Genomic DNA, 25,192 nt, shown 5'->3' on the forward strand with positions numbered 1-25,192 from the left:
TGCTTAGTTACAGAGAATTTGTAGCAGAAAAAAGTGTACCTGGTGTTGCATCCGGTGTAAGGTGCAGCTCAGCAGGTGCAACATAGCCCTGTGTTTTATATTTGCCATTGGGCAGGTGGTAGGTGGTAAGTATAGGCTCTGCTGTACCATCTGCCTGGTGTGTCTGCATGACATGTTTATTAGGGAGCAGGATAGGGGACCCCAGTCTTCACATCATCAATACTGCGTTGCCAAATGCAGGAAGTACTGTATGCTTAGGAGAGGTTTATGCAGGTCTTTCCATTTGCAAAAAATATGGCTGTTTGTTCCACTCAAATAATTCCTAATATGCAAAACACATTTAGATAAATATATACAATTATTTCACTGTGCTACATAAAACTACAAGCTGGTGAAATTATGGTTTTATGTAGTCTCGGGAACAGGAACATGCTCTGGGCTTAAAATCGTTTTCTCTTCTAATACAATATAGTTGGCGCTATGTCTTACTAATGATGTTTGGAATATTATTGCTGACTGATGGTTAGTCCTAGTCTTTTTTCTTCCATTTTTCTGCTCACCAAAAATTCTGATCCAGTTTTACAGCAAGATACTTTTCTGGAGCTTCTAGAATGCCCCTAGTGGTTAGGATCCTAAACGAACCTGCAAAATAAAAAAAGTGACAGAGCATGGTTTCCTCCTTGCTGAATTTAAAACCACACTTGCAATATTGTATATATTAAATTCTGTGAATAGAAACACACAGTGTCCTTTGGAAGCAGTATTTTCAGATAAATGTGAACAATGTTTTATGTCTGTAATAGCTGATAGTACTGTAGTATGACGATACAGGAGATGTAAATAGCTGTGATCGGTTTATGAGAAGGGGCACTTATGTATATGTGGGAGAAGAATAGCAGATTAGTAGTCAGCACAACTGCAACTCACTTCTTTGGCTGGGTGCACGTCCTCCAGTGGCCACCTTCCACTGGCAATATTAGCGAAGAAAGTTAGTCCAGCACCCACTGTTTCATGAATAAAACGGCCTTTATTGGACCAAGGGCATTACAGCAACGTTTCAGACCAACTGGTCTTTTATCAAGCTAGAGAAGTGGGAGAAGAAACCAGAAATCCCCACAAAGAATGTGTAAGTGATCTGCATAATGAATCAATAGAGTCTGAGAAGAGCCACCTGAGATATTGATTTGCCAGGAGTGCGTTTATACATGCGTAATACTGATACCTTTATGCCAGGGGTCTTGTCTGAAGAAACAATAAAACGTGTGCTCCTTTTGAGTTCTGTCTCTTTACTGCTGTTCCCATGCAAACCATCCAGCTGATACTCAAGGCTATGCTGACACACTTCTTTATTTTACTTATTAATCACCATCTTCCAGTTCTGCATCTTTTTGTCAACTTATTAATGTGTCATTGTGATACACATCAGATGGAAAAAAGGATTAGCTGTATAATGCGCATGTACACACACAGTCCAAGTGCTCACACAATGACAATGTGCAACTTCTGGGTTCAAGGTCAGTCCTGAATTACAGATATAGTAAGAAGGACCAGCACTCTAACTTTGATTTATTTTATAAGATGCTGAATGCAACGTTTCGTTCCCCAATGGGACCCTTTAAAGGTGTGTGTGTGTGTGTGTGAGACCCAAGAAACAATATGAAAAAGATAATAGGGACAAAATGTCAACTGTGACACTGACCTTTGATGTGTTCTTTATAGACAATATTGATTTTAGTTCTTTACATAATTTTGTCACTAAAAACAATGCACACAGCCATACCCTGGTATAGCCTTTCATAGGTATTGGCCAGTGGGTTGATCAATCAGATAATATACAGGTTGTGTATGGCACATTTATGCACAAATTTAGTGTAGCTGTCATACACAGAGTTACTGTACACACGTTACAGCAATGTTAATTAAGCAACCATTATAAAAATGTACTGTGCCTAATAAAATATATTAAGTATCTGTTTTAGAAATGTGCAAAATAACATACATAGAGAGTTATTTATCAAAATATGTGAAATATACTCTGACCAAATCCTGCTGGGTTATTTCCCCTTATTTATTAATAAATCTTCCCTAAAAATTCGAGTGCAGGAAAAAACTCGTGAAAATCGTACGAAAATTAGAATCGTACACTTTTTTCGGCTTTTCTGCCTAATAAACTCTGATTTTTTTCGGATTTGACTGAAAAATCACTAAACCTTCAAATTTTTTGCACCACAAAACCCAGCACAGATCAGGATATCTTCAGGACTTCTCCCATTGATTTATATACAACCTGCCGGATTTAAGGATTCTGACTTTTTCCATCCTCTGGGTATAATAAATCACAAAATAATTCAAGGGTTTTCTTTTCACAAAAAATTTGGATATTATAGTCAAAAAAACTAAAAGTTTTTTCAAGTTTTGGGCATTCAGACTTAATAAATAAACCCCAAAGTGTTTGTCTGCAACTAATGGAGCTGATATTCTTGGGTACTTTTGTGGTCCTCAAAACGAATATTTTATTTCTTGAGAATGTCATAGTTGCTGTGGGTCTTATAAATAGTACACAACAGTTTACTATCATAGTTGCTAAATTACCAGTACAGGTATGGGACCTGTTATCCAGAATGCTCGGCACCTGGGGGTTTCCGGATAATGGATCTTTCCGTAATTTGGATCTTCATACCTTAAGTCTCCTACAAAATCATGTAAACATAAAATAAACCCAATAGGCTGGTTTTGCTTCCAATAAGGATTAGTTATATCTTAGTCTGGATCAAGTAGAAGGTACTATTTTATTACTGCAGAGAAAAAGGAAATAATTTTTAAAAATTTGCATTATTTGATTATTATTATTATTATTATTATTAACATGTATTTATATAGCGCCAACATATTGCATAGCACTGTAAAGTAAATGTGATTATACAACTACATCACATGAATTACATACATAGAATAATTTAGTCTATGGGAGCCAGCCTTTCCATAATTCTGAGCTTTCTGGATAATGGGTTTCTGGATAACGGATCCCATACCTGTACTAATTACCAATAGTAACCAAACAGGAAATATATGTTATTAAATCAGCCCACTGTGTAAAACAGAGACCTGTATAAGACAACCATATAACTGAGCATGCCCAATTTGTTACCATACAAACACGCTAAATCACAATTAATAAAACACTGCTAGTTTAAATCAATTAGATACAGTCACTAGAAACGAATGCATATTGTGTCACAAAGTAATGGCAGTGACCTCTGATCTGCATTGTCCTGGTTCAGGCTTTAATTATGTTTTAAATATACAAAATGGTGCAATGCCTCATCGAAACCATCCGCTGCCTTTTTTTATAGGGTGTATTGCCATTCAGATAGCATACAGGTGCAGATTGAGTGTGTGTATAGATTTTACTTATTAGAACTGACAGGTGGAAGAAACAAACTGCAATACAGTAGAAATAAATTAGTATTGCAAGACTTGTTTACACAGCCCCACTGTCATTACTGAAACCAGAGCGAAAGGGGAATACTGCATAATCAATTTTCTTTATTAGCCTTGGAAGTAGGAATCTGGGCATGCTCCCATTTGCTGGGCTTGGGCCAGAACTACCAAGCCGTTATTAATATAACCTGTTATTTTTACAATTGGCTGTTTTTCTGGAATTTCACGAAAGCTATAGTTATAACCAATGTTAAACAATATATGAGCCATGTGCTGTGATGCTTTTATAGTTCAGGTATGTCATCTGTTTTCTGGAAACCCATTATCCAGAAAGCTTCAAATTATGGAAACGCTGCCTCCCATAGACTCGATTATAATCAAATAATGCAAATTTTCTCTGTAATAATAAAACAGTAGCTTGTACTTGTTCACAACTAAGATATAATTAATCCATATTGGAAGCAACACCAGCCTATTGGGTTTATTAAATGTTTAAAGGATTTTCTAGTAGACTTAAGGTATGAAGATCCAAATTACGGAAAGATCCGTTATCTGGAAGACCCCAGGTCCAGAGCATTCTGGATAACAGGTCCCATACCTGTAATAGAGAAGGAGTGGACTTGTACACCCAAGTAAAGAAGGATTTAAAAACAGTGACTGGAGACAGGGTGCATTAAACATACAGCAAAAGCATTTCGGCTAAGGTTTGGTTAAAAATACTAAATCTAATATAGAGAAACTAAGGACATTGATGGGTTAACTAAAAAAAGGGGCAGTGTCAAAAGGAGTGTGTTTTAGGGGAAGGAGAATGTTAACAGAAGCACTTGACAGCAGGAAAAGGGACTAGGTCTTCAAGAGACTGTTTTATATGCAAATGGCTTGACTCTGTTCTGTACAGAGTGTTTGTGCAATTAGTTAGTGTGTGCTTTGGTACAACTGGATGTACCTTTTTTACCACCTGCTCTATAAAATGATACCATTTTTCTAATAACAATTACTATTTCAAGTCACTGTTTTATAGTAAATTAATATAGTTTATAGTAGTAGGGACAACATTCTCCCCCTCTCATTTAATCGTTCTTCAAAATGAGAATGCTGTGTAGCTATGAGCTGTAACTTGCAGATTTGTGCAAGTCGATAGACATTTTGGATGCATGCATGGATGGGATGAGATAATGAGATTAACACACTTTGCTGTATGTTGTGTGAATGTATGTATGCAATGCAATTATATATATATATATATATATATATATAGTGGTCAGCAGGCTGTGTGCTATATACAGTACATTGTCTTCATGCTGAACACTGTATTGAAACTGTGTTCTTTTATATAGCAAACGGCAGATTGTTGAATGAAAAGGCTGTCAGGCAGTGTGCCATATATAAAAAGCTTTGTGTTGTACTATACAAAGACTGTGTTTTGAAGGTATGTGCTGTATTTGGAGGCTGTCAGGCTGCTTGCGCATAGTGTGAGTGTGACAAGGAACTGTGTAGGTGACAGGTTTGGCTCTTGCAATGTTGACATTGGCAGAAGGCGGAAATAATCTGACTAATGAGCAGCAACTGAAACCTGTGTCTCCCCTCAATTTCTTTCTACCTCCTCTTCTTCATTCCAGTCCCCTTTCATTAATCCAATTTCTTTTTCTTAGCTTAGTTCATTTTTATTTCTCTTCTGTTACAGTTGTGTAGCAAGACATATAAATATATTCAAACTGTAATCAGTCACAGCCCCCACTGGGGTAACTCTACAGAACTGTACTGTAAAGATGGCTTCTAAGGCCTCCTTCTGTGTGGGGCCCCACCAAGAACCAGCTCTGTGCAGAAGTGATACTTTTCAATGAATGTTGTCTGCCATTGTATAAACAGGCATGCATTTTTTTCAAGGCTGCCCAACAGTAGTTGCAGCTGTTGGCGAAGTACAATTATTCTCTGAAAGCAAGAATTTTGACAGACCTGCTATGTTAGATAAGGGCCTATATAGGCTTTTTGGTCTGTGCCTTCACCATTAAGCACTGCCCTTCCACTGTACTCTTTGACACCCAATAGTGGTTGGGATGCTGTGTCAATTATTAGACCTATATTGTAAAGTTTTCCTTTATATCAAGTCACCATGGCATCTTCTTTTAACCACTCCATCCCATTTCTACATTATCTATCTGACCTGTACCTATTTTTCTCTCTCATTTCAGAGGGTAGGTTTGTTACCTCCCCTTCAGGTGCTCTGTATATCTTGGATGTACAAAAGGAAGATGCCCTGTCCACATATCGCTGCAGCACAAAACATCTCTACAGCGGCGAGACACGACAGAGCAATGGTGCACGGCTTCTTGTTTCAGGTACATCATATATGCACCATTACAGTGTGTGGGGAATTATATACAGTCAGGCACACTAATAAGCATTAATTAAATACAGATATAGTCTCTATTATCTGGAATGCTTGGGACTTGGGATTTTTTAGATCACCATACCTTAATTCCACTAAAAAAAACAAATGAACCCAGTAGGATTGTCTTGACACCATTATGGTTGTATGCACCTTAGTTCGGATCAAGTACAAGACACTGCTGTATTTTTACAGAGAAAAAGGAAATAATTCTTATTTACAAAAATTATCTTTAAAGTACAGGCATGGGATCAGTTATCCGGAAACCGTTATCCAGAAAGCTCAGAATTACGGAATTCGGAGCTTCATTATAATCAAATAATCCAAACTTTAAAAAATGATTTCCCTTTTCTCAGTAGCTTGTACTTGATCCAAACTAAGATATAATTAATCCTTATTGGAAGCAAAACCAACCTGTTGGGTATAACTAATGTTTACATGTAATACATCCGATATTATACTACTTGGAGTCTGTGTTTTGGGGAGCGCCCAGACATATTACATGGTAGATTGCACAAGGACTTTTGTGTGTGTGTAGTTATGGAAAATTGACAACTCATATCATATCAGCTAGAACTATATAGATATTACAAAACATATTCCTTGGTGACCTGCACATATTCATTCAAAGCTATGTTATATTAAAATGTATTTTAATATTTTGTCATAGATCCTGCAGAGTCTGTCCCTGTCCTACTTGATGGGTTTCAGTCACAAGAATCCCTTGTGGGAGAGACCGTGGAACTGCCTTGTATTGCATCAGGATATCCTAACCTAGCTATCCGCTGGATTAAAGATGGCCGTCCAGTGCCCTCTGACAGTCGTTGGAGCAAGCGAAGCACTGGTTTGAGTATGATTGATCTGAGGCTTGAAGATAGCGGCACCTACATCTGTGAGATTACAAACAGCTTTGGCTCTGCAGAAGTCACTGGCACCTTGACTGTCATAGGTAAGAGATAAGTGATATCATTACACCTGATATGTTATCTATCTATCTATCTATCATCGACTTGTCTGTCTATCTACTGTATCTATCTATCTATCTATCTATCTATCTATCTATCTTTCGACTTCTCTATCTATCAATCATCTATCTATAGACTTGGCTGTCTGTCTATCTATAATCTATCGACTTGTCTATCTATCTATCATCTATCGACTCGTCTGTCTTTCTATCTATCTATCTATCTATCTATCTGTCATCTATCTTTCGAACTGTCTGTCTTTCCATCTATCTATCTATCCATCTATCTATCTAGCTATCAACTTGTCTGTCTATCTATCTATCTATCTATCTATCTATCTATCTATTTATCTATCTAATAAATATCACTCATCTGTGTGGTCTGATGATTGCACTCTTTGCAAATTAGCATGTTCCTTCTTTGGACCACTGTGGCTTAGATAGGGTAATATGCCATCTGTCAAGGTGATAATCTATGTATCCCACACTGAGCTGCCCATGACCCTATGTCACTGCAAGGCATGTCACTGTTTTGCAGGGTGGCCAGTTCTGACAACACAACACTGTGCAATGAGGCAAGTGTGACATTGTGCATTGACATTTACAAAGAGCCTGGCAGGAGGTTGCTGATAGGAAGGAGATTGGAAGATACTGGGAATTTCCTACACACAGCTTTGACAGTGGTTAGACTAAGGGTTCATTATTTACAGATAAGAATAAGAAATGAATGTAGTGTTTTATTTATAGCTGTAGATATATTCTGAGGAAATAGTTATACAGAGCAACAGGACCAGGTAGAGTGTAAAGTTTAAGTGTGTTGTAGACAAAAGACAGGGTGCATGGAAGGGATAGTTGTACTAATAGTTCGACTAATAATACATTGTATAGAATAAAGAAAGTAGAAAAGGTCATTACACTGATTATTAAAATGAGCAATTAATAGAAAGGGCCAGTGGTGTAACTAGATGTCACTTGGCCCCACAGCAAATTATTTTTGAGGCCCACAAAATGTCTAGAGGTTGGCCTGTTTTACCAATACTTATTGAAATTGAATATCAATTATGCTTTCAGGGGGCCCCTATATCTCATGGGCCCCCCTTCAGCCATTGAGTCTGCTTCCTCTGTAGTTACACCCCTGGAAATAGCGATACAGGGCACTACTAGAAAACAGAGAATAATTGATTTATTATATGGAGCTGGTTCTCCAATGGAAACTGCTGTTTATGGCGAATGGTATTTGGAAAAGGAGAGGTTTACGAGGGGTTGGTTTTGTGCATAAATTATCTACTATGATGCTTATGTTTAACATGTAAAGTTTTGCTTGATTTAATGTGAGGGAATAAAAAATACATTTATTTGTAAGAGAACATAAAAACAGAAATAAATTATTAATTGAAGCTATATAGAACTTCATTTTTTGTGTTATGTGAAACATACTCTATACATAAGTAGAGTTTGCTCCTCTGGTTGAAAAGATTGCACAGATAATTAAATGCGCACAGAACATTCCTTCTTTGCATTTAGACATATGAATGGGAGCTGTCCTATTGCTTGTCTGACATGTTGGGTTCTGTATTGGCAGTCACAAGCCAGTATCAGATTATGAGCACCATGGCGTGCCATTCCATTGCTGTGTAGAAATTATACAAACTTCATAATTATGCGTCTTTGATGCACCTGTCATTATCTTGCCAAACTTATTCCATTTACCAAATTGAAGTTGCAAACTTCAGCCGCACACCTTCAGCCCAACATGAATACTAAATAAACAGAATAGTCGAAGGAGGCCTAATTATTCTCAAACTGGCAGATGATGCCTGTGTGCGTTTTCTGACTGAAATCCGTGTGTATGGGCAGTGACTGCCATAATGCCGTTTTCCGCTACTGTTTTTTTACTCGCACTGTTTGTGAGTAGACTTTATGGGGCTTATTATTATTATTTATTAAAGGATGAGTTGTGATTTCACAAAAAATAGAGTTTTTCGAGTTTTGTTTCACAAAATAGCCTGTGTGAGAAGAAAAAACTTTTTTCGAGATTTATTATGCCCTGAAGCTGCGAAAAGTCAGAATCCAAAAATACTCCAACTTAAATCTGTTATGTAAAACTCAATGGCAGAGGTCCCTTTAACCATTTGAAGATTTCTTTGCCTTCATGATTTTTGGGTATTTTACACTGGTTTCCACTCGAAAACTCGATATATTCACGGTTTTTTAGCCTATAAACTAGATAAAAACTAGTTTTTTAACCGATTGCATTCAATAGATTTTTTTGCATTCAGAGTTTTTCATAAATAAGCAAACGCTCCAGTTCATCGGCATTTGCTCATGCAGGGGCCCCCCAATGGTCCAGTCCAAACCTGGTGTCTGTTTATCAGCTACATTGTTTCAATAGATAAAGACAGCAGAGAAAAAAAGCAAGGGACAGACACACAGATAGCTGCTTTGAATGACATTGATATTTACATATACAGGTATAGGACATGTATTCTAGGGACCTGGGGTCTTCCGGATAAGAAATCTTCCAGTAATTTGGTTCCTCCATAAGTGTATTAAAAAATTATTTAACCATGAAACTCAATTGGATTGTTTTGCCTCAAATAACAATTAATTATATCTTAGATGGAATCAAGTATAAGGTACTGCGTTATTATTACAGAGAAAAGGTAATTTTAAATTATTTGATTAAAAGGGTGGCTTTCCTGTAATTTGGAGCTTTCTGGATAACAAATTTCCAGATTAAGGGACCCATACCTGTAAAGGTATGGGATCTGCTATCCGGAAACCCGTTATGCAGAAAGCACCAAATTACGTCAAGGCACGCTCCCATAAGCTCCTTTTATCGAAATAATCCCGATTTTTTTAAAAGGATTTGCTTTTTCTCTGTAATAATACAACAGTACCTTGTACTTGATCCCAACTAAGATATAATTAATCCTTATTGGAAGCAACTTCAGCTTTTAGTTTTACATGATTTTTTTAAAGGTATACATTATCCAGAAAACCCCAGGTCCTAAGCATTCTGGATAACAAGTCCCATACATGTACCTAATACTACTGGAAATTTGTAAAAAAAAAAATATATATTTATTGCTTACAATTAATTTTTTCTTTATGCAACATTTTCTTTTTTGGTTTTTGCAACATCTGAAAAGGAAAACATCTTAAAAGTAGTGTACAGTTTGTTTTGTAAGTAAGTTGTTTTGCACCCAACAAGAAACATTATTGATGCAGAACAAAAATGTCCATCCAGTCATTTGATTTAAATGTATATTTGTTTTGCTACCCTCTCTTTCAGAGCCTCTCCGTGTGACTCTTTCTCCTAAAAAGCTTAAAACTGGAATTGGCAGCACAGTGATTTTATCTTGCTCTCTCAGTGGATCTCCGGGTTACACTGTGCGCTGGTACCGGAACACAGAAGCCATTGAGGCAGATGAATATATCTCCATCCGTGGAGCAGATAATGAAACACTAGTGATAAGCAGTGCACAGAAGAGCCACTCAGGGGCATACCAGTGCTTTGGGTCCCGCAAGAAACAAACTGCACAGGACTTTGCTATTGTAGTTCTAGAGGGTAAGTCTAGGGATTTTCCTAATTTCCATTAATGTATTCACAGCAGAATAGAAGGTCCCTGCAACAATTTCCTTCTTAAGGTGGCCATATACAGGGAGATCCGCTTGTTTGGCGATGTCGCCAAACGAGCGGATCTTTTCCCGATATGCCCACATTGAAGTGGGCAATATCGGGCTAATATCGGCCAGATATCGATCAGGGACGCCCATCAGATGGCCCCGCACAGTGTAGGACTGGGACACCAGGGGCCCACCCAAAAACCGTAGACCAGGGGCCCATCAAAAAACCTTAGCCCAGGGCCCACTCTCAGTACTATTATTCTTCCTCTCCTCACTCGACCTTTATTCCCCTAGTCTATTTTCTTTACATACTATAATCAATTATTCCATCTATTTAGCCACTTTTTCCCATAGAAATAGGGAATGACCATGAAATAGGCCAAATGTTTAGCAGCATGAGGGCCACTGACACCTGGGCCCACCGGTACTTCTCTTGGTATCCCAGTGGGCCAGTCCGACACTGGCCCCACACACAGGCCAAAAAGGTGCCGACTCGGCAGCTTTTATCAGCCCTTGTATGGGGGCCTTTACTCTTTTGTTTATTTGTTTTTCATATTCTGGTTGCTAGGCTACAAATTACCCTAGCAACCATTTATTGATTTGAATAAAAGACTGGAAAATGAATAGTAGAGGGCCTGAATAGAAAATTTACAAATAAAACATAGCAATAACTATAAATTGTGGTCTTACAGAGCATTTGTTTTTTGATGGGCCCTGTCCTTACCCGTGACTATACCAATAAGATGTATGATTTTAAACACTGATATATACAAGTTATATACAAAGCAGGAACACTTTCTACTTGTTCCTACAATACAGTACTTTGTGCCCACATAAAAATGATTAATATGTATGCATTTGGCACCCCCAAGTGCCAAATTCTTTTTCTTCATTAAACACTGGGCAATAACCCATGGAAACCAGTCAGATGGTTGCTTTTAGTGTTCAACTGCAGCTGACTGAAAAAAAGCTAATCACTGATTGGTTGCTATTGATTACTGCCCAAGAGCAAATTTGCCCAGTGTTTATAAATAAGCCTCTACAAATGTGCCTTTTATTACATATGGTGGCATTTCTGCCTATGTCTAGTCACCCATGGAAAAAAATCAGATGTATGATTTTAAACACTGACCTGTAACTGCTACCTGCTGATTAGTTGCTGTTTTCAATCCGCACCCTGCACTTCTGTCAGGGCCCGAAGGCTCTGTTGTAGTGTGGACCAAGGAGGAGACAATAACACCAAGTTCGCGGTACAAAAGGATTTATCAGAAGAATAGTCGTAATCAGGCAAATGGTCAATACAGGCGGCAAGGATCAGAATCGATGAAACAGGCAAGAAGTCGGTACACGGTTTGCAGAATATCAAGAAATCACACCCAGGAACTATACAAGATAGACCTATAATTGGGCAAGGACAGAAAGGGCACTTGGGATTAAATAGTCCAAAAGTTGGCGCCAAACTTGACGCATTGACGTCATGACGCTGACGCCGGTGTCCACATGTTGGCGTCCTGACGCCGGCGTCCATTCCGTCGCCGGCGACCAATCCTGGGGCGACACGTTTCTGACGCAGTCATATTACGACCAGGAAGAGCCGCAGGAGGTCGCCATCTTGGATGTCCCGTGGGGTAAGTTCTTTACATTCCATTACAGTACCCCCCTTAGGGGGGGGCCTCAGGACCACCGAGGCTAGGAGAAGAAGGAAAAAGTTTGTGGAACTTACGAACCAGGACAGGTGCATGAACGTCCGAGCTTTTCACCCAAGAACACTCCTCTGGACCGAGCCCCTTCCACTCGATAAGATATTGAAGAGAGCCTCGGGAAATACGAGAGTCCAAGATCCTTTTGACTTCAAATTCCTTGTGATCGTCAACCAAAACAGGAGCTGGAGAGGAAGAAGAAGAGGGGCAAGACATAGCAGGTTTAAGCAGGGAAACATGAAAAACATTAGGTATCCGCAGCTCAGGAGGAAGTTGAAGACGAACAGCCACAGGGTTGATGATTTCGATGATAGAGAAGGGGCCGATGAATTTAGGACCAAGCTTGGGTGTAGGGATCTTGAGACGAATGTTGCGTGTGGAAAGAAAAACTTTATCACCAGGACTGTATGGAGGGGAAGAAATCCTTCTTTTATCAGCAAACTTTTTCTGCACCAGGGAACTCTTCTCTAAGTTTGCAGCAGTAGCATGCCAAATAGCCAACATGTGAGCAGCTTGGTCATTGGCCGCAGGCACATTGGTAAGAAGAAAATCTTGGGAAAAAGCCAAAGGATTGAGACCATAAACACAGAAGAAAGGAGACTTTTGGGAAGAAGAATGCAGAGCGTTGTTGTGGGCAAATTCAGCCCAGGGAAGAAGATCCGACCAATCATCCTGGCACAAGGACACATGACAACGAAGAAACTGTTCCAAAGCCTGATTGACCCGTTCTGCGGCTCCATTAGACTGTGGGTGGTAGGCAGAAGAAAATTGAAGGGAAATGTTAAGAGCTTTGCAAAGAGATCTCCAGAACTTGGAAATAAACTGGGAACCCCGATCAGACACAATCTCGGCAGGAACCCCATGGAGACGAAATATGTGTTTGATGAAAAGTTCAGAGAGTTCGGGAGCAGAAGGCAGTTTCCGAAGGGGTGTGAAGTGAGCCATTTTGCTGAAATGAAATCCATCGCCAAGTGAGTCCAAGGTCGAGATGGAATGGGAAGTGGCAAGAGTAAACCCTTGGGGGGGGAATGTCCGGACTTGGAAACAGCACAAGTGGAACAGGACAAAACAAAACAAAGTCTTTGACATCTTTCCTTAGGGTCGGCCACCAGACCAAACGAGACAGGAGCTCGGTTGTCTTCTTAACCCCTGGATGACCGGCCTGTTTGGAACTGTGAGCTTGGGATAAAATGTCATGACGAAATTCCGGAGGGACAAAGGCAACACCAAGAGGAGTCTCTACAGGAGCCGAAGACTGAGCAGAAAGTAACTGAGAGGCACATGAGGGAAACAAGGCAGCAATAATCTTGGTAGAGGGCACAATGGGTACAGGATCTTCGGGGCAGGAATCCTCAGGAGCAAAGCTTCTGGACAGAGCGTCAGCCTTTCTGTTTCTGGAGCCAGGACGAAAGGTGATAATAAAATTAAAACGAGAAAAGAAAAGTGCCCACCTGGCTTGTCGGGGATTAAGGCGCTTGAGGGATTGGATAAATTCAAGGTTCTTGTGGTCGGTAAAGATTGTCACCGGAATAGAAGAACCCTCAAGCAAATGTCTCCATTCTTCCAAGGCCAACTTAACGGCAAGTAGCTCCCGATTGCCTACATCATAGTTCTGCTCAGGGGAAGAAAATTTTTTGGAGAAAAAGGCACAAGGGTGGAGTTTACCGTCAGAAGAAGATCTTTGAGATAGAACTGCTCCAGCTCCTACATCAGAGGCATCGACTTCAATGAAGAAAGGTTGAAGGGGTTCAGGGTGTCTGAGAATTGGAGCAGAAGAAAAGGCTTCCTTGAGGGTCTTGAAGGCTTCGAGAGCTTGAGGAGGCCAGTGTTGAGGTTTGTTCCCTTTACGGATCAGGGTAAGGATTGGATGGATCTTGGAAGAAAAGTTTTTGATAAATTGTCTATAATAGTTGGCGAAGCCAATAAATCTCTGAACTGCCTTGACGCTGGTAGGAAGGGGCCAATCCAAAATTGCAGAAACTTTGGCGGGGTCCATCTTAAAACCTTGTGGAGAAATGATGTAGCCAAGAAAAGGAATGGAAGAATCTTCGAAGGTGCATTTTTCCAATTTGGCAAAAAGATTGTTTTTCCTCAACCTGGAAAGAACTTCACGTACTTGGCAACGATGATCAAAAAGGTTTTTGGAAAAAATAAGAATGTCGTCTAAGTACACGACCACACACTGTCCCAAAAGATCACGAAAAATGTCATTGACCAATTCTTGGAAGATCGCAGGAGCATTGCAAAGACCGAAAGGCATGACGAGATACTCGTAATGGCCATCACGAGTATTAAAAGCGGTCTTCCATTCGTCTCCCTCACGAATCCGAATAAGATTGTAGGCCCCTCGTAGATCCAGCTTAGTGAAGAAACTAGCCCCCTTGAGTTGATCAAAAAGTTCAGAGATGAGAGGAAGAGGATATCTGTTCTTTACGGTGATTTTATTTAACCCCCTGTAGTCAATGCAGGGCCGTAGACTACCGTCTTTCTTTTCAACAAAGAAGAACCCTGCTCCGGCAGGGGAGGTAGAAGGACGAATAAATCCTCTCTGAAGATTCTCCTGGATATAGGACTTCATAGCAGAAGTTTCGGAGGGAGAAAGCGGATAAGTGCGGCCTCGGGGAGGCATGGAGCCGGGTAAAAGTTCGATAGGACAATCATAGGGACGATGAGGTGGGAGAGTCTCAGCAGACTTCTTATCAAAGACATCGGAAAAGGCTTGGTACACAGGAGGGAGAGAAGAACTTGAAGATACTGAAGAAACTTTGACAACAGGAACAGCAGGTAAACAGTTGTGTATACAAAATGGACTCCAACGGGAAATTTGAGAAAAAGATCAGTCAATGACCGGATTATGAACACACAGCCAAGGCAATCCCAGGACAACGGGAGTTGAAGGGCAGTCGATAAGAAGAAAAGACAGTCTTTCCAAATGCATAGTGCCCACTTTGAAGGAGAGTTCTTGAGTAGACTGTGAGATGATGGCAGAAGAAAGGGGACGATCATCAATCGCCAGGACTCGAAGAGGAGTTGCCAAAGGTTGGAGCAGAATGGTATGATTAACAGCAAAGGCACGATCCATGAAGTTGCCAGCAGCACCAGAATCGAGGAAAGCCTGAGAGGAGATCTTCTTGGAGCTGAACTGGATTTGGACAGGAAGAAGAAAGCGTTGAGCAGAGGATTGGGGAGGAGAACAAATTCCACCCAGGTAAGTCTCCCCAAGCTTACCTAGGTTTTGGAGTTTCCCGGCTTCACTGGGCATTCCAGGGCGAAGTGGGCTTTTCCCCCACAGTAGAGGCATAACCCAGCGGCCCTTCTCCGGAGCTTCTCCTGTTCGGAAAGGCGTGCCCGCCCGATCTGCATTGGTTCTTCAGGTGGTAAAGAAGAGGTAGCAGGTGCCGCAGGAGGAGGAGGAGGAGAAAGGTTGGAAGCCGGACTGGGAAGTAAGGGTCTTTGGAAGCGTGGCGCCAGGGTGGGTTGGTAGCTGGAAAACTTCCTAGCACGCTCTCTGTCAAGTTCGACCTGGAACTCCCTCTGTCGGGTGTCAACCTTCACAGCCAACGCAACAAGGTCCTCCCATCGGGAAGGAATCTCACGAGAAACAAGATCGTTCTTGATGCGCATCGCCAGGCCGCTGTAGAAGGCAGCATGGTATCCGTCATTATTCCACAAAGTTTCTGCCACGAGGGTTCGGAATTCGATGGCATATTCCGGAACAGAACGAGTGCCTTGCTGCAGCTGGAATAAACGAGCCGAGGCAGAAGTAGCCTGACCAGGAGCATCGAAGACTGTGCGAAGATCCTGGATGAAGGCCTTGGCATCATCGATTACCGGATCTTCCTTCTCCCAAAGAGGAGAAGCCCACTCCAGAGCTTTCCCTTGCAGGCGGGTAATACTATAGCCCAATTTAGCTCGCTCCGAGACAAACTGACCTGGAAGCAGGGTGAATTGGATCTCACACTGGTTGATGAAACCACGGCATGATTCCGGATCACCGCTATACAGAGGAGGTGCAGGGATGCGAGGCTCGGAAACCTGGAGCGGAGTTGCAGGAACCGGCATAGGGACTGGAGCCACAGGAGATAAAGCAGATAATTTCTCCAGGATTGCTTCAAGTGCCTGGCCGAAGTGGGTTTGCTGGGCTTCATAGGTGTGCATACGGGAAGCCAATCCACGAACGGCTCTGCCGACATCAGTAGGAACTTGGGGCTCCTCAGAGGGGTCCATGGCCCAATTATACTGTCAGGGCCCGAAGGCTCTGTTGTAGTGTGGACCAAGGAGGAGACAATAACACCAAGTTCGCGGTACAAAAGGATTTATCAGAAGAATAGTCGTAATCAGGCAAATGGTCAATACAGGCGGCAAGGATCAGAATCGATGAAAGTAGAGGCGTCCACACGTTGGCGTCCTGACGCCGGCGCACATTCTGACGCCGGCATCCATTCCGTCGCAGGCGACCAATCCTGGGGCGACACGTTTCTGACGCAGTCATATTACGACCAGGAAGAGCCGCATGGTGGAGCAGGAGGTCGCCATCTTGGATGTCCCGTGGGGTAAGTTCTTTACATTCCATTACAACTTCTTCTTCCTGCCGTAACCTCCTTTCGGACCGGTCGCGGCAAAAACACAGTACGAGCACGGCGCAGCACAGTGGGTGGGGGGTTTCCATGGTGGCCAAGAGACAGCAGCCCGGGTGGGCCCCGGCCTCCCAGTCTGACCCTGGTTCCTGTTTGTGACTAAACCAGTAGAAAACTTTGCACTGTTTCTACATTACTTATACTGAGCAATAAGCATCCAATAAGGTGTAATCACACACAACAACAAAAAAAAAAGATGCAATTGGCACTAGAATTATGTGTCATGTCAATCCTAGTAGGCTTTCATAAAGATGTAACTCTTCTGGCATCCCTTGCTATGACATCAGTGTAGTTTGGTCATCTTTTAGCCATATTATTGGATCACATGTGAAATAACCCTCTGACCAGCTTTAGCACTGTAGTGTAGTATTATATTAAGATAACTATGTGATTTAATTCCCACTATGTAAATATCATAGATTGTTGTATTTATTACAGTTTTGATTATTGGTTTTTCCTGTTATACATTTCCTGTTTCATAGCAGGCTGCAAAAATATATTTCATTTACTTTCATGTAGGTGTTAAGATATTGCAAAACACAGTGAGAAGGGAAACCATTCTGCTTTGTCTACTGGTTGAAAATGTTGTAGCCTATAATCATATACTGTGTTGCATCAATACTCTGAAGCACATACATTTTCCTGTCTGTTTTTTCTTATAATAATACATTGTGTGTTTCTTTAGGAGGATGCCCATGTGTTTAGGTCCTGCTTTGTTTAGAATACTGTGAAATTTTTAATATTTAGTAAAAAATTTCACCTATTATAAAGCAGTTTTGGGAGAACTCTCAGTTGTTGCAGGGCTGTCATATTAAATGAGAATTGGGAATAGAACATTATACATATGAGAGTTTCAGTCTGATAAAGGCAGTTGGCTAAACTTATCTAACAAAGTACAAAAACAGCATCTCCTGGTTCTTCACAGATGGTACACCTCGTATCCTCTCGTCCTTCAGTGAAAAGGTGATGAACCCAGGGGAGCAATTTTCACTAATGTGCTCAGCCAAGGGAGCTCCACCACCCACCATTACCTGGACCCTGGATGATGAACCCATCCAACGGGACTCTGGACACCGCTCTAATCAGTACACCACTTCTGATGGTAGCACAGTCAGTTACATGAATGTGAGCAGCCCACAGATCCTGGATGGGGGGGTATACCGCTGTGCCGCTCGTAACTCTGTGGGGAGTGCAGAGTATCAAGCTCGAATAAACGTAAGAGGTGCCTGTCCTACTTCTACTTATCAGAATAGGGTCTGTATGGCCTCTGTGGGCATGGAACCTGGGGATCCTCTGTCTTTTCCCTCTCTGCTTCCTGACTTTTTAGTGATCTGTATCACTCCATCCCTATCATATGTCCATATGCTTTCAGTACGCATTCCATCCTTTAACTCACTCTTTCTTTCTCTTTTTTTGTAATCTCTCTCTTAGTTTTTTATGCATCAGTATGATTTTTCCCCACCCTCTAGTGCATTATTCTCTAAACCAGTGCCGGGCCAGGCTGGCCAGGTGCCCCAGGCAACCAGGCCAGCCTCATCGCCCCCTACTGCGGGTGTGCGCAACCTAGGACGTGCACATGGATGTACGCATCTGCGGGCGCGCACAACCAATGCCTCACATTGACTATAGAAACATGTGCCGGACTAGGGGTAGGCTGCATATGAGGTACATGCCTGGTGCCCCCCAAGCTTTGCACCCTAGGCACACGCCCCTTCTGCCTACCCCTAGTTCCGGCCCTGTTCTAAATATTCAGTCTCTTGCCCCTCTAATGTCTACCCGCCTCTATCTCACTATTATTAATTGCCTATCCTTTGTCTCTGCCATCTCCCATAGCCATTCATTTTCTCTTTATCTACTCTGGTATTACTCTAGCCTTGTATCCACTTCACCTCCCAGAAATAGTCTACCTTTTTATAATATTTCAAGTTAAGTTTTTTCATTGAAGACATTTCACCATGACTTTCTCAATTCAGAATAACAGTTATTCTGAATTGAGAAAGCAAATTGAATGACTGGTGAAACGTCTTTAAGGAAAAAATACAGCAAGTCCAGTTGATTTGACTTAATTCTACAGATATACCATGACCTGCTTAAATGAGAATCTTCACAAACATATTTCAAGTTAAGATTCTGCTTACTTACCATTGGCTATGATGGCTTTCCCTTACTTCATAGCCAGAGCTAGTTATGTATTAGTAACTCTTATCAGAATTATTGCAGAACTGTAGAGGTTTCTTTATATATTTGATTAAAAAAACAAAAACACTTGTTTATTAAGTTCGATAAACTTTGCATATCCATTTTAGAGATGCAGTAGAAAGTAAATAATAATTACAGTGAAATAAACTGGAGACACAAAAGTAGTACTTTAAAAATACCCAATTATGTGATATAAAAAAAATCAGTATTTTTTTTTTTTCTTAAATTTTTTAGTTTTGAATAGGATTGAGAAAAAATACAGGCCTTTATCTCATTCTTCCTATTAATTACTTTGGCATCCAGAATCTTCTGGCTCAGGTCACTTCCGTGTCTCCATCCAGGGTGCAAGGTACTTGATACACATTTGCACCAATACATTGCATCCCTGGGTGGTGCATTGCACATAGACAGTCCCCCGGCCGGCAGTCCTGGAGAATAATTGCCATGGGCAGCATGAATTTAAATAGAATATGGTTGCCTGGCTTGGGAAGCATCATAATAACACTATGCCCTAAAGGCAATGTAGTATCAAAAGGAGGTCATTGATTTTGCTGCCCTTTATAATGCAAGCAGTTGTGATGCCAATACATGCAATACATCAACGTCCAGATGAAATAAACATTCTCACTTTTGTAATCTTTTTTGGATAGTTTTAAATGTACCAATGTATTTACTTTTATGGTCATTAAAGCATATCTCCTTCAACCTGCAATCAATTTCTATATAGCACATTGTTTATTGACCTTCTGATCAGGACAAGGGATACTGATTTAAATCTTTAGAATTTACTTTAATCTGAAAATGACATGTAATATTGTGTGAAACATGTCTGATGAAAGAATACCCCATTTTCATATGGGAAAAACAACAGTTGTTTTATAGCAAGGATTCAAGAAAAATACTCTCTGGATGTGAGCAGTAGTTTTCCATACACACCGTGTTACCTTTTACTTAAGATTCTCATTTAGGAACTGTGCCTCATGAAAGTCTAAATGTACTGGTGTGGACATCATGAGATATATAAATATAAACTACACTGTCAGCAATAAGCTAACCTACACAGGTCCATAGATATGTACTATTGTACAAGAGCTAGATACTTTAAAATAACCCATCTGCCTGTAGCCATACCTCTAAACAGGGGAGCTCTACCAATGAGGCGAGTTGAAGCACTCGCCTCAGGTGTCAGCGCCTCCCTGTTTGCCAGGGGCAGCAAAAATGGCTCTCCTGGTAACTAAGAGACAAATTTCCGCTTTTCAACCCAGAAATTCGGCTCTTCTAGTGCAGAGAGCGCAATCGCAAGCTCTGCACTAGCGACGTGGACCACCCCCAACCCCTCCGGTGCAACGTGGACCGCCTCCGACCCCCTCGGGCACTGAAGAGGTGAGTGCCATGGAGAGGGGTGGGGACAGTAAAAGGAAGGTTGCCTCAGGCGGCAAAATTACCAGGATCGCCCCTGCCTCTAAAGCTCTGCTCTCTTTTATTCCTGACTAAATCGAAATAGCAAACCACAGAACCTTTTAAAATGTATAGATATATTCATACCTTAATGGTATCCAGATCTCTAATTTGACAGAAAATGACACAACACTATATATGTGCCGACAGTAGCCCTGCAAGCTTGTGAATTTGCTTTTTCTTGGCTTATTTCTTATTCGCTTGACATTAAGCAGCAGTTGGTTTATTTCTGGTTGGCTTAATTTATCTGGCATAATCAGCAGAGTTGGGGTTAAAAGATTGCCTTTAGGCTGGTGAGTTCTACTCTGTAGGTTGCTCCGTGTTTTCCCTTTGCTTTGCTGCATTAACACGTGCTGTTTCCGCCTGGCCAAATCTCATTATTCTATGCCCCCGCTCATTGGCCACCGGGGAGAGTAAAGTTCATTAATTATATGCTTCTTGGTCACAGCTCTTTGATTGGTAAAGGGTTAAATAACAAACATAATCATGATTAAGTAGAAACTTCTTCTCACAGTGTAATGTGGATGGATAAGCATATACAAATGTAATCCACACAAGAAGAATGTCGTTTGTTTGCACAAACTTGTCTATTGTTTCAGCCCTGCACAAAACAGCTATCTTTTTCTAACAGTACAGCAGGTAACATATCGCTGCTTTAGAAATCAATACCCAGAGCAGTACAAGGACACTGCTATCTGTTATAAAGAGATTTAATAGCTTCTGCATCTGTCCATATTATGGGTTTTTTTTTCTTGGTGCTCTGATGTGTTTAATATATTGTATTAGTGAGTTACATTAATAAGCAAGTGTTCCTTCTGTACTGCATACCTAGGGGAAGCTAGTTAATATTGCTTTCAAGGAGTACCGTCACTGCTATAAAAACTCGTCAAAACTTTAGTGAATGCATAATAAATCTGTTTTTCTGATACAGTTCTGGGACCTATTATTATGCTCGGTATTTGGGCTTTTCAGATAAAATGTATTTTTGTAATTTGGATTATCACACCTTAATTCTTGTTTTGCCACCAATATGGATTAATGATATTGTAGTAGTAATCAAGTATAAGGTACTGTTTTAGTATTGCAGAGAAAATGGAAACCATTTTAGTATGACAAGAGATCCCATACCTGTAGTGCAGGTATTATTTTTTATTACAGTTGTTTATATAGTATCTGCTTACATCAAAACATGTTTCTACTGGCTGCAAACAGCATCATGATGAGAGCCACTCCCTAGTTGATTCCAGCAATTTGCAATGTATTGCTGACAAACTGCATCAGTGAGTTGTACAGGTTTGGATCGAAAACTCTAAATTATGAAAAGGCTATCTGCCATATCCAAATAATCAAAATTTCTAAAAATGATTTCCTTTTTCTCTGTAATAATAAAACAGCACCTTGAACTTGATCCCAACTAAGATATAATTAATCCTTATTGTAAACAAAACCAGCCTATTGGGTTTATTTAATGATTACATTATTTTCTAGTATACTAAAGGTATGAAGATCCAAAATGTGGAAAAAACTCAGATTCCAAACATTCAGGATAACAGGCCCCAAAACCGTATTATGAAAAAGTGTTAGATTGAGGTAACACTGTTACACCTTTTATATCTAGGATTGCCACTTCCTTTGTTTCTGGAGTGACATCAGGGATCTGATGATATTGGGGTGAAGGGATGACAAGGGATGAATTCTCTAAAGGCTTATATTAGTGACATTTAACATTTAAGAACAAAGCTGCTCATATTTTCAGATGGAATAGTCAGATTGTAAATATAAAAAGGCCAATTGGGCTACTTGTTTGTTTGCTTGTTACAAGCATATTTTATCAAAGGGTGCATTCATGAAGTTAAAAAAAAGTTATTACCTTTAAGATGTGTGTACAGCTAATGCTTAGTGATGAGTGAATTTATTCACCAGGCGCAAATTCGTGGCGAATTCCCGCGATTTGCCGCTCGCAAATAAATTTGCAAAATCGATGTGAAAATTCGCCTGCATCAATAAATATGCCGTTTTGGACATTTTTCGCTGTTTCGCGGATTTCACACACAATGGCATGTGAATGAGGGACAACAGGAGGAAGGCCCGGATGGAGTGAGCCTTGAGTTATTTTATGAATGGGGAAAGGACAGCCTGCAACCAAAACAGGGAGCAACTTGAGGCATTACCTTGTGTTTTTTGGCTGCTGCTAGATACAAGGCTCCCTGTGGCACCAATATTATATCTGCAAAATAGCATCCAGAATTAGACAACTTTCATATTATTTTAAGCTTATGTGATAAATGAGGCCCTTGAATCATTCCCAATAGTGCCATGTTATTTTTACTCCCATGTGATTTTATACAAGTCACCTTTGCTTCTCATTTATGACTGCAAGTGCACAGTGCAAAATTACAAACATTCACAAAGGTACTTGCTCAGCTTGATTTAATGGATTGTACTCAAGGTACAAAGACCAGGACATATATGCAAGGTTGACCTAGAATTAGAGGAGGAGATATTGCTCCAGATTTCCTTTTGTATGTTGCACCTACACTCACAACTGACTTGCAACGGCACCTAATAAATTGCACATAACACTGTTTCTGGCTCTGCATGCATGAACAAGCCAAAAATGACAATATTTGCTCACATGTTTGCACTTGCATTGGCAATTGATGCCTTCTATCTTTAAGCATTTAATAAAATGGGCTAATCTATTTCAGTGCCACTGTTTACACATTGCTAAAGCAACTATTCAATCAAACTGTCTTTAGTTCTTAATCCCAATTCTACTCATGTTCCATCCTGCATATCTCATAAACTCTCTATGACCAGTCCATTGTTAGAAAGGTAGAGACGGCGGTGAAGCCTTGGATTCCTACTATAATATCCAGGTATTCCGTTTTTATTAGAGAGCAGGTTGCTGCAGGTGCATGTTTCCTTATCCATATAGTTTCTCAGTTTTTCCTGGGATGGCAGGATTTTGCCATGTACATTGATACTCATAATAAAAAGGGTGGATCAACTTGTATAACTAATACCTGTTTTAAAGGTGCCAAACCAAAGCCTACTCAACAGCTGTTTACATATATATTAATTTTATATGTGCTTGTGATTACCTATCATTGAATCTACTATTCAGCTCTCTGGATAAACATTCTTTATAGTTCTAGGTCATCTTGTTCCAAGCCAGGGTGTGAGGTGCCACCAACAGACATGAATTTTCAAATTAAATCAAACAATTTAGGTGTAACCCATGTTAATTGATTTTCCTAACATATTGAAATATAATCATTTGGTAATTGATGAATATAATCAATAAGCAATATTGCTAAACCATTGTTATTACACGGTTGTTCTAAGAATCTACAGCACTTTCTGTATATCATTAGATCTTCACAAGACCCCTGACACACACTGTTGCAATTTAACTACCTCTTGTACTCACTGTTCACAATTTCTAAAATACTGTCTTCTCTATATTTTTCAAATATTTAACATTTTTAATCATCATTCATACTGACCTATTTCATCCATAGTTCTTCCACCCCTTGTCAGTTCTTTTTTCCTGTTTAGGACTCTCTTTCTTTTTCTCTGTCCCGTGTTTTTTTCCTCTCTCCAAATACTGTTTCATATTTATCTCTGTTTGCCCTTTTGGGGGCAAGGAGAGTTTTATTTCCTATTTTCAGACCACTGAAGGTCTAATTACCCTCTTCTATATGGTGCTCCACCAATTTGTGTCCACCTAATGTACATTCACTGTTCCCCTATGATAGGACCTCCGAGCATCCGACCCATGAAGAATCTGACAGCAGTGGCAGGAAGAGACAGCTTTATTCACTGCCGTGTCATTGGTTATCCCTATTACTTCATCAGTTGGTACAAGGACTCTCTGTTGTTGCCCGATAACCACAGGCAGGTGGTATTTGAGAACGGGACTCTGATGCTTAGCGATGTTCAGAAAGGGATGGATGAAGGAGAATATCTATGCAGTGTACTCATACAGCCTCAGCTCTCAATCAGCCAAAGTGTTCACGTAACTGTCAAAGGTCAGAGAAAATTGATACCGATGCTTGTATTGTGAAATCACCATAGGTTATGAGCACACTGCTGACAATACTATAAAAGATGTAGGGGTTGATAATTACTAACATAGGTTCTTAACTGTTAGACATCATCCAATACTAATATAGCTTCTTTATAAAAAGTTTGATGTGCTTGATTTCATTTCATACCTGCTACTATTGCTGAGGTTGCTATTAGTAACTGCACTGGTGAAAGTTATCATCTGTGTTAGTAAACCATCTACATGAAGTGAACGTTTTTACACTTGTTTATGGCTGGGACACAGTGCTATCTTTATTCAGAGAAAAATAAAAAACAGGATACAATTTATGTGGGCCTACTACTGGATTCTAAGACTTTGCTTTAAAAAGATAGGTAAAGGATAAAACAGACATGACCCACAACCCAAATATGTGCTGATACAAGCAGTATACTATAACACGCTAAGGGTAATGTAAAGTAATGTAATAAGTAACCCATAGCAACCATTTGGATGTTTGCTAAAAAGTAAATGCAATCTGCTAATTGGATGTTATGGGTTACCAGACAAGAAGCCACTTTAAAGGAGAATACAACTCTTAACTTAAAAAAAACCCTACCCCCCCTACCCTATGTAGAGCCCCCTCCCTCCTCCCCCCCAGCCTAGCTGCCCCCCGGGGAAATGCTCCTAACTTTTTACCCCTCGGTGCAGATTCAGTGATCGTAGTTCATGGCAGCTATCTTT

General features: G+C 40.4%; 1 protein-coding gene across 6 annotated transcripts in view; it reads left to right on the top strand.

Moving 5' to 3' along the window:
- LOC108696466 (Down syndrome cell adhesion molecule-like protein 1 homolog) overlaps positions 1 to 25,192 on the top strand; it is a 146,931-nt gene that overhangs the window by 89,794 nt on the left and 31,945 nt on the right. For all 6 annotated transcript variants that reach the window (XM_041569269.1, XM_041569268.1, XM_041569271.1 and 3 more), the window contains 5 exons: positions 5,634 to 5,780; positions 6,501 to 6,779; positions 10,090 to 10,365; positions 17,687 to 17,983; positions 24,180 to 24,452. In XM_041569269.1, the coding sequence (XP_041425203.1) occupies positions 5,634 to 5,780; positions 6,501 to 6,779; positions 10,090 to 10,365; positions 17,687 to 17,983; positions 24,180 to 24,452 (1,272 nt within the window). The remainder of the gene's footprint in view (positions 1 to 5,633; positions 5,781 to 6,500; positions 6,780 to 10,089; positions 10,366 to 17,686; positions 17,984 to 24,179; positions 24,453 to 25,192) is intronic.

The sequence above is a fragment of the Xenopus laevis genome, chromosome 7L (assembly GCF_017654675.1).
Source record: "Xenopus laevis strain J_2021 chromosome 7L, Xenopus_laevis_v10.1, whole genome shotgun sequence".
In the NCBI taxonomy this organism is placed as follows: domain Eukaryota; kingdom Metazoa; phylum Chordata; class Amphibia; order Anura; family Pipidae; genus Xenopus; species Xenopus laevis.